At 34.5% G+C, this 10,599-nt stretch overlaps 1 protein-coding gene across 1 annotated transcript; it reads left to right on the top strand.

Annotated features, from left to right (window-relative positions):
• The first annotated feature begins 8,572 nt into the window (after positions 1-8,572).
• Positions 8,573-10,148, top strand: LOC149927069 (tubulin alpha-1 chain-like). Its single transcript, XM_090158045.1, has 3 exons — positions 8,573-9,153; positions 9,217-9,744; positions 9,810-10,148. Exons 1-3 carry the CDS (start codon positions 8,626-8,628, stop codon positions 10,110-10,112), a joined length of 1,359 nt encoding a protein of 452 aa, XP_090014171.1. The 5' UTR covers positions 8,573-8,625; the 3' UTR covers positions 10,113-10,148.
• The last annotated feature ends 451 nt before the right edge of the window (positions 10,149-10,599 follow it).

Below are 10,599 nucleotides of genomic sequence, written 5' to 3'. Positions count from 1 at the left end.
TTATATTTAATTAAATATTTATAAATTATATTAATCTTATATTTAATTAAATATTTATAAATTATATTAATCTTATATTTAATTAAATATTTATAAATTATATTAATCTTATATTTAATTAAATATTTATAAATTATATTAATCTTATATTTAATTAAATATTTATAAATTATATTAATCTTATATTTAATTAAATATTTATAAATTATATTAATCTTATATTTAATTAAATATTTATAAATTATATTAATCTTATATTTAATTAAATATTTATAAATTATATTAATCTTATATTTAATTAAATATTTATGAATTATATTAATTCTATATTTAATTAAATATTTATGAATTATATTAATTCTATATTTAATTAAATATTTATGAATTATATTAATCTTATATTTAATTAAATATTTATGAATTATATTAATCTTATATTTAATTAAATATTTATGAATTATATTAATCTTATATTTAATTAAATATTTATAAATTATATTAATCTTATATTTAATTAAATATTTATAAATTATATTAATCTTATATTTAATTAAATATTTATAAATTATATTAATCTTATATTTAATTAAATATTTATAAATTATATTAATCTTATATTTAATTAAATATTTTAGTATTTTAATGTAAAAGTTGATCGTGATCACGAATTGAACTCGGGTCGCATTGTAACAATGCGGATAGTTCACCGCCGAGCCATTGACTTCCTTAGGGAAAATATTTAAGTAAAGGAACCATTATGATAAGGCGGGTTTTTTTACTAAACGGATTAATACAATATCTGTATATATTGTTTATTGAACTTTTTTTAAATTTTTGTGAACTTGTTAAAGTCTAAATATTTTACGTATGAAAATTTAAAGGTCAAATCTTGTTCGAGGTTATTTTTTTTCCACGAAAACGTCCAGTTTTGGAGGAAACTTTACAGTGTGTACGTCGTGTTATTTAGCTTATCCGGGTCATAGTAATAACGTCGAAAATTCCTGTTTGTTAATGGTAAGGTGTCGCACTTCTTGCTATAATTAAATTTTCTATTGTTTTGTTTCTAAATTAAAGTATTTTTGTTTTGAAGGCTGATCGATTGGGTTAATATTAAATATTTGCATAGGTTATTTTTGCTCTGAAGCCTGATCGCTTGAGTTATTTTATATTTTTCTATTTGTTATTTTTGCTCTGAAGTCTGATTGATTGGGTTATTATTATAAATTTTTCTATGAATTATTTTTGCTCTGAAGTCTGATTGGGTTATTATTATTTATTTTTCTATTAATTATTTTTGCTCTGAAGCCTGATTGATTGGGTTGTTGTTATATATTTTTCTATTGGTAATTTTGGCTCCGAAATTTGGTCGATTGGGCTTTTGTATTTTAATTTGTTGATTGTGTTGAGCTTTTGGGCATAAATGTTAGCATTAAATTATTGTTCTTTGAGTTAAATGGTTTAAAGTAGGTTTTTTTGTTATTTAGGAATTGTATTATGCCACAAGGTTTGTTTTATTGAATTTGGTGAGTGCTTTTTAAATAAGAGTTAGTAAATTTTGAATATTAGATGGCAGGAGACGAGGGTTTATCTAAAGAAGAACTTAGAAAGGGTATCGGTTTTACCCAGGTTATCTTCATCATGGGCGAGTGTTGAAATAAAATGAGCGTTAAAGATGCGGCAAGTATTGCGTAAGCGCGAAAACTAATAACAAATACCCTCTGTAGATATTTCTTTCATTGATATTGGCTTCGTATTAATTGATAAACTTGTAATGTTAAGAGGGTTCCATTCAATTGTGCATTGTTTTAGTACGTCTAACTCACTGTTGTAACTATTTAGTTTATAATATTCTGAATAAATTAATTTCGGTTGTTTCGTCTCAATTATTTTTATTATAATTAAAATTTTATACCGGGTGGGATTGAACCAGGATTACGTTTTCAGTAAAAAACTCTGAATTGCGGAGATATCTTTGGGGGTCATCTCGATAAATTAATACAACTAGGAACAATTCTTCCGAGGAGAGGTATATTTTGGCTTGCCAACTTGTGTTTTAATGTAGAAAGAGCCCCCTTCCCCGTATATTGTAGTTTCTTATAATGCATTTAGGGTTGAGTTTTGTTGAAAGTTTACAACTAATCATCTAAATGCCCGACCCGACCCGACCCTTACCCGCGACTGCGTACTGCGTTGGTCGTGTGAAATGTTTCGGCCCTTCGGGTGTTGTACGAAGAGAGATAGACGTAATGAGTTCGGCGAGCAGCGCGACTAGCGTCTATTTCAAGGTCGTCCGATTCGCCTAAACTTCTCTTACGTTTCGTTTTGGTTTTACTTTCGATTTCACGGCGTTAAATTGTGTCTCGGCGTACTTTAAAAAAATATAACTAAAAGAATTCTAGATATTCCCGCGTCACAAACGAGTGACGAACGTGTATTTTCCAGGACGGGACTCATACTTGGTCCTCGAAGAACGAATTTAAAAGGTGCAACTCTTTCGCCACTAATACTCTTTACAGACGAGGCTTATATACCCGGGTTTAGATCCCGTTTTTGAAACCAGAGCTTATATAGCTATACTGAAATGTGCTATAAAAATTTAACTTTGGTTTACTGAACTCAGTTTTATTAGCCTCGTCTGAATAGGGTATTACTGTTCTTTACAAAAATTGTTTAAATAAATAAATGCCTCTTGTTATATTTTGTATTGAATATCTACATCTACACTTTATTATAAAATTAAAAAAGCTTCATGCTAGGGTTCTTCAGGTCTTATCGGGTTTCCTGGTCGGGTTGGGTCGGGTTTTCGGGAATTATCTGGTTTTCGGGTCTTGTCGGGTTTCCGGGACGGGAAAAATCGATTTTTTAATTTATCGGGTCGGGTCGGGCAAAAATTATTTTCATTTTTTACGGGTCGGGTCGGGTCGGGCAAAATTTAATTAAAAAATTTTCGGGTTGGGTCGGGTCGGGCAAAATTTTATTTTAATTATTTCGGGTCGGGTCGGATCGGGCAAAATTTATTTTTACGTTTTTCGGGTCGGGTCGGGCCGGAAAAAAAGTCGGCCCGACTCGTCTCTATCTATAACTCATTGTGCAGATGCTGCCATATATTTCTCTTTTATATATCAGTTGGATGGATATCCAAAAGAAAAAGGTGTGTAGAATTGAGCGATTGCCGAAATTAGAATTCTAGTGAGCTTACAAAGTTGTACTATTTCTTGTGAGAAAAACCTGAATAAGGTATTTTCACAAATCTTCCTAAACAATTAAATTCAATAAAATTTTATTAATTAATTACAGCTTACTTATTTGCAAGTTTTAATGACTGCTTTTTTGGCTTTTGACTGTCTAAATTTTTAATTCACAGCAAACTAATGAAATTTATCAATCACACCACAACATGAAAAGTGTTGTATTTTATTTTACAGACTCGCACTGGAGTTTTACAGAGGCTTTTATTGGGACATATTTTAATTGTTGAACTCGTGAATTAGTATTTTAGTGTTAGTTTGAAATGTTACACCCCTTCCTTTAGTTATAATTGATATTTCCAAGGTGCCACTCGTTTCCTTTCTAAAAATGGTTCGAATGACGATCTGGCACCAGAACATTTATTAAATATGGTCAGAAATACATGAACCGAAATTATCAGCGACCTATCCCGCTTATACTAAAAGCGTTTTCCCCGTCTCCCCCTCTCTTTACTCGGTTGTAGTCCCCCCCTCCGCGGAATGCAATCCTCTACGGGTCCGTGGTACAGATTTGAATACTCACCCTGGTGGCCGCCGTGAGAAACTTTAAAAAAACACGGACTAAAAAAATACTTAAAAAGTACCTTTTTCAGTCAGTGTAAAGAATTACAGCTACCATTATATCAGATATCAATTTAGTTAAAAAAAAACCTGCTTTCTTGACGCAACAAACGGGCGGTTAAGGTTTTTTAAATATCCTATCAATTTATCACGTATTCTTAAGTTTTCTTCCATTATTTAAAAAGTTAAACTACTTTCCGACTGCATACTAAATGATACTACAACTTCACAATCTATCAACTAGTAAGCCTAGGTTCGCAGACTATAATACGTTCGATAATTTGACCTTCGTTCAACTGGAACTATTTCATTTTTCACTCACTAGATGGCATAATACTCTACCCGGCATGCACTCAAAAATATACCTTGGCCGCGGGTGGGTTGAAATATTTGAATGCTTCCTTGTCACGCTCCCCTAGCGCTGTGGGAAAACGCCTCAGAATAAAAAAGCAGTCGCTGATAATTTCGGTTCATGTATTTCTGATATGGTATAATGTTATTATTAAGTTGAAAATTATTTTCATTTATAGATAGAATATAATTAAATTAAATGAAGAGAAACGTTGCTGTATGCAATTTGCAAAATAATTTAAGAATTTCACTCATAATGTATTTATGGTTTGATTTGAAAAGTAACATTGCACATATTTTGAAAACTATTTTATTTCTGGAATGACAAATTTATTACCAAAAATAATATATTTCAATATTGAATCAGCAGCTGTTTTGATTTATAAGTATAAACATGAAAAAAAGTTATCATCTGTGTATGTTATAATTTTATAAACAATGAAATTTGTATCTCAATGTACATAGTTTAATTTCAATTTACTACATTTAATATAACAGTACATCAGCTGTTTGGTGTTATTTGGAGACAAAACAAATAACTTATCACGAATTACAACTTTTTAAAAGGAGCTTTTTTATTGTAAAATTTAAACCATCTTTATTATTGTTTACATTAAAATCTAATACAATGCTCCTGAAATTTTATTTTATTCCTCAGTTCAGAAGAAGGGTCAGATATTATCGGAAAAAGTTCAGCTGCGCTGAGAAAAAAGGGGATATATAGGTACACCTTGGAATTTTACTGCGGTTAAGAAGGGACAGGTATTAGTGAGGATGGTATTAATTGAAAACGCACTAACTGACATCGTACCTAATGACATCTTATTTAGTGACATTGTACAAAGGGCCATTGCCCTTACAAGGAGAGTACCCGAGGTGTTTATTGCCGATTTAGTTCAAAGTCGGCCGTAATGTAGACCTATATGAGATATGAAATTTCCCAAAAGGAGACGTTGCACTACCCATTCGATTTGCCATGGCAACCGAAAATGTTTTTGACCACTTACAACCAATATAAGATTTTTTCCTTATTTTACGCAAAATTTGTTACAAATTTACCCTAAAAATGTTTCAATTTACCCAAACTTGATGAAATTAACCTAAATGTGGTCCAAATTACACATTTCGTGATTTTCAAAAATTTTCAAAATCACATGCTTTTTTAAATGGAGATTTTATTGTTTTAAGTGATCAAAAACATTTTCGGTTGCCATAGCAAATCGAATGGGTAGTGCAACGTCTCCTTTTGGGAAATTTCATATTTCATATAGGTCTACATTACGCCCGACTTTGAACAAAATCGGCAATAAACACCTCGGGTACTCTCCTTGTTAGTAGAATCTACCTTGTGGTATCGCCCTAAATGGCATATAGTACCTGGTGGCCTTGCCCTAAGTGGAATTGTACCTAGTGGCATCGCCCTAAGTGGAATCTTTATCTGGTACTGAAGTCTGGTGTGTTTTGAGAAGGGAAATTGGTTTTCAGCCTATATATCACGGCCTTTACAAACTAAGTAGGCAAACTTTACCCATATTTAAAAGTTATCTTCTGATATGGCAGTGTTATTACTATTTGCATGTTTCATTTAAATACAGAATATATTTCCATAAAATAAGTCAAGAATTCTATAATACAACGTTTGTCAAAAATATATAGTCCCCTAAGTATCGTGAAGTTTTCCAAATTGATTTACGTCATCAAAATAGCTTTATTAGTGAACAACGTTTTTAGTAAAAAATTTAGTTAAAATTATTTATCAGCACTTGGTAGAGTAACTGGTAATATCACCGTAATTATTTTGGGAGCTTTTAGAGTGCCGTACCTTATTTGGAAAATGGCAAGGTTTTGTAATTTACTCCTTTCGTCATCCAACGCGCATTAGCCCACGAATCAACGTTTTTATTATATTATAAATCCTTTTTAATCACAATTAAATATTATATCTACTTAGTTTGTAAAGGCCGTGATATATAGGCTGAAAAGCAATTTCCCCTCTAAAAACCCACCAGACTTCAGTACCAGATAAAGATTCCACTTACGAGGAGACTACCCGAGGTGATAATCACCGATTTGGTTGAAACTAGGTGGGTATGTAGACCTTATGGTAACATGAAATTTTACCAAGGGAAAAAGTGCAATGGGCTTTAGTTTTGCCATGGCAACCGAAAATGTCTTTGACAACACAGTATGTAAATTTTCTCATTGAAAATAGCATGGGAATCTGAGCACTTCTAAGGGTACCCCCTGTGAAACATTTTAAAAAAAATTTCAAACTTCAAAACCAAACAAAATAGATCAAAATTGACAAATGAAATGAATTTAATTATATTTTGATCAAAATATGTAAAAATTGATCAATTGTTATTTTCAATGGGACAATATACAGACTGTGTTGTCAAAAACATTTTCGGTTGCCATGGCAAAACTAAAGCCCATTGCAATTTTTCCCATGGTGAAATTTCATGTTACCATAAGGTCTACATACCCACCTAGTTTCAACCAAATCGGTGATTATCCCTCAGGTAGTCTCCTCGTTAGGGCGATGCCACTAGGTACAATTCCACTTAGGGCTAGGTCACCAGGTACTATATGCCTTTTAGGGTGATACCACTAGGTACATTCTACTAAGGGCAATGTCCCTTCGTACAATGTCACTAAATAAGATGTCATTAGGTACGATGTCAGTTAGTGCGTTTTCAATTAATATCATCCTCACTAATACCTGTTCCTTCTTAACCGCAGTAAAATTCCAAGGTGTACCTATATAACCCCTTTTTTCTCAGTGTAGCTGAGCTTTTTCCGATAATTATATTATAATTAACATATTTCCTGGAAGAACTTCGTCCATATCTCCCAGGAAAGCGAAGTGTATATAGAAACTGAGTACAGGAAATGGTTCATATTGTTCCGTATGATGAAAATCTTACATTTTCTAAATTTATATTAAGTACAGGTCTGTGATGGCTTTTATAAAAAAATAAATAAAAAGAGACCTACAGCTATACGAAATCATATTATAGCCTTGGTGAACTTGTTTACCTTAAAATATAAATGACCTCACCTCTTTCCGGTTCGGAGGCTCTGGCGAGGGCTCGCGAGTTAGTTGATGTGGTACAGGTCACCGTTGCTAACTTATTTCTAAAACCAGGTATCTCAAATAATTCAGTTAAAGTAAAGTTCGCGTTTCGCTAGCTTATTTCTTAAACCAGGTATTTAATTATCATTTAAATATAAAAACGGCTCTATCACGATCACCATTGGGGACTGTAACGTTGGGAGCTTGATTTCTCAGCGACCACTGAGGCGACAAATATGAACGATACGTCCATGAATGGGGTATGAAAACTCTCAGAGGCGTTTGGGTCATTAAATTTTATCTCGATCGCTATATCCATTGGGGCCCTCGGGGGCCCTTAAATTTGGGAAATTGATTTCTTGGAAACCGCTGAGACCAGATATCTAACGATATGTCGATTCATGAGCTAAAAAAATTTCTCTCGATAGTGATGCCCATTGGGGCCCTTGGTAACACATACATTTGGCCAATGTGGAACTAATATTACGGCGGGTAAGACTTGTTGTATAATAGAGTATGTGCCGAGTAAAGCTATTGTCAGCGTTGCCAGATCGAAAATCTGAAATTATCGTATCTAGGCCAAAAAATTATCGATTTTCCTGGAAAATTATCGTAAATTTATTTTTGGTGATAAATTTTAATTCATACATAAATGCGTTGAATTTAGATGATTTTTTAAAGCACTACAGGAGTTTTATTTCAGGGAAATAAACAAAATGTCTATTATAATTATTAACTGAACTTAATATGTTTAAAAATGTTTTAAAAAATGCGGTAATAGCTAGGAGTAATAAACTCACACTCTGGACTACGCGTACAGAAAATATATATCATTCATTTTTAAGTAGAAAAGTTATATAAATGAATAATAAAATATAAATCGTTCGTAGGTTTTAAAAAAAAATCTAAAGATTATCGTACATTATAGTACGTTGAGGCAGAATTATCGAAATAATGGTACGATATCGTACGCCATGAAAATTATGGTACGCCCTAAAAATTTTGATTAAATTATCGCACTGTGCGATAATTATCGTACGTCTGGCAACGCTGGCTATTGTTAAAACATTTGCGTGTATCATCCTTGTGAAATAGTATAATAGACATATTTTATAAACTTATATTATCGACTTATGCCAACTTTCTACCGACTTTGATACCGTAGCCTTTATTTTACGTTTCCCGCTCAGATATGTTACATTTTTAGACCGTCAATTGTTTTATTTTAACGCGAAAAAACATAAGTAAATAATAAATGATAAAACGTACATTTTACGCATTTTAGGTTTTTTATACAACAGTATATAAGATTTGACTCTTAATATATTTCCTTAGAGTCAAAGTAAGCGTTATACGTAATCATCGAGTCGCAGTTTCAACTAAGCAATCATGAGAGAATGTATAAGTATTCACGTCGGACAAGCGGGAGTACAATTGGGAAACTCTTGCTGGGAGCTGTACTGTTTGGAACACGGCATCAACAAAGACGGCACCCTGATGGAAAATCGTTCCGCGACGAAAGACCAGGACTGGCCAACCACGTTCTTCAGCGAGAGCAGTTCTAGGAAATTCGTCCCACGGGCCTTGTTGGTGGACTTGGAACCGACCGTCGTAGACCAAGTACGTACTGGGCCCTATGGTAAACTTTATCACCCGGAGCAACTCATCACGGGTAAAGAGGATGCCGCTAACAACTACGCCAGAGGACACTACACCGTTGGGAAAGAGTACTCCGATCTGGTTTCGGATAAGGCTCGGAAACTCGCGGAGTCGTGCGACAGCTTACAAGGGTTTCTGATATTTCGAAGTTTCGGTGGTGGTACTGGTTCCGGGTTCGCGTCCTTGCTCATGGAGAGGTTATCCGTGGAGTACGGCAAAGTGGGGAAATTGGAATTCGCCATTTACCCTTCTCCGAAGGTAAACATTAACCAGCACCAAAATTACTGTATTAATCAATAATCGTAACCGATCCTTTTTCAGGTATCAACGGCGGTAGTCGAGCCGTACAACTCAATCTTAACAACGCACACGACTCTGGAACATTCAAGCTGTACCTTCATCGTCGATAATCAAGCCATCTTCGACATTTGCACCAGGAACCTGCAGATTGAGAGACCGGACTACACGAGTCTAAATCAACTCGTTGCCCAAGTGATGTCGTCCATCACGGCGTCTCTGAGATTTGACGGTGCTCTTAACGTGGACCTCTCCGAATTCCAAACCAACTTGGTCCCTTATCCACGCATCCATTTCCCGCTCGTGACTTACGCTCCGATCATCTCGCGTGATAAAGCATACCACGAACAATCTTCCGTCATGGATATTACCCGCGCCTGTTTCGATCCTAATAACCAAATGGTGCAATGCGATCCGCGAAGAGGAAAATATATGGCCTGCTGTCTCCTTTACCGTGGCGACGTCGTGCCCAAAGACGTGAACAACGCCATCACCCAGATCAAGACTAACCGATCTATTCAATTCGTCGATTGGTGTCCTACTGGCTTCAAGGTACGCTAGTGTGTTGGTAAACATACATTCTTACTTAGTTTTGCGTTAACAACTATTATGTCCAGGTGGGAATCAACTACCAGCCCCCTATCGTGATTCCGGGAGGTAACACGGCCGAGGTGAAGAGGGCCGCTTGCATGTTGGCCAACACCACTTCTATCGCGGAGGCGTTCGCCAGCCTCAATCACAAATTCGACCTGATGTATTCGAAGCGAGCCTTCGTGCATTGGTACGTGGGTGAAGGGATGGAGGAAGGCGAATTCTCAGAAGCCCGCGAAGATCTGGCCGCTTTGGAGAAGGATTACGAGGAAGTGGGCAACGACTGTTTGGATGACGAAGGAGAAGAAGATGAAAACGACGAATATTAAACCAACGCCAGTTATTCCGTTACGTTTCATGATTTAAGTTATACAGTTCAATAAAGTTTATTTTTAATATCTTAACTGTGCTGTTATTTTTGGTCGTTGTATTACATATTAATACAAAATAAGAACTAGTCGAGTTATCTTCAAAGGAGATTATTACGTTGGGTTTTTGAAGCGTAACGAGATTCATAACGAAAATCTTGAAGCTCGATTAATCCTCCATAGTTGCGAAAAATTTCAGTTTAAAATTAGTTTAATTTGGGTCATTGGAAAGGATTGATACACGCACCGCAAAAAAGCCAAGAATTCTAAGAAGTCACTGTCCACCTCAACATTCTAATCATACACGCATTGTAAAATTCGATTTTATTGATTCCTCTAATAGCCTAACGTACGTGTACAATTCGGAAGCAAATCGTTTGATGTCGCCAGACAATCGGAGCCAATCCTGACGGACGTTCTTTCGCGTTTCAACCCGGAATGAAATTAT

The sequence above is a fragment of the Leiobunum rupestre genome, chromosome 9 (assembly GCF_980474605.1).
Source record: "Leiobunum rupestre chromosome 9, qqLeiRupe1.1.hap1, whole genome shotgun sequence".
Lineage (NCBI taxonomy): Eukaryota > Metazoa > Arthropoda > Arachnida > Opiliones > Sclerosomatidae > Leiobunum > Leiobunum rupestre.
Note: the sequence above shows the minus strand (reverse complement) of the source record. Positions and strands in the feature narration are given on the sequence as shown.

Excerpts from the sequence above, each read along its gene's own strand:
- LOC149927069 (XM_090158045.1), top strand. The coding sequence starts at position 8,626 with ATGAGAGAATGTATAAGTATTCACGTCGGACAAGCGGGAGTACAATTG. Across the intron at positions 9,154-9,216 it reads CCATTTACCCTTCTCCGAAG|GTATCAACGGCGGTAGTCGA; the intron begins GTAAACATTAAC and ends ATCCTTTTTCAG. Across the intron at positions 9,745-9,809 it reads GGTGTCCTACTGGCTTCAAG|GTGGGAATCAACTACCAGCC; the intron begins GTACGCTAGTGT and ends TATTATGTCCAG.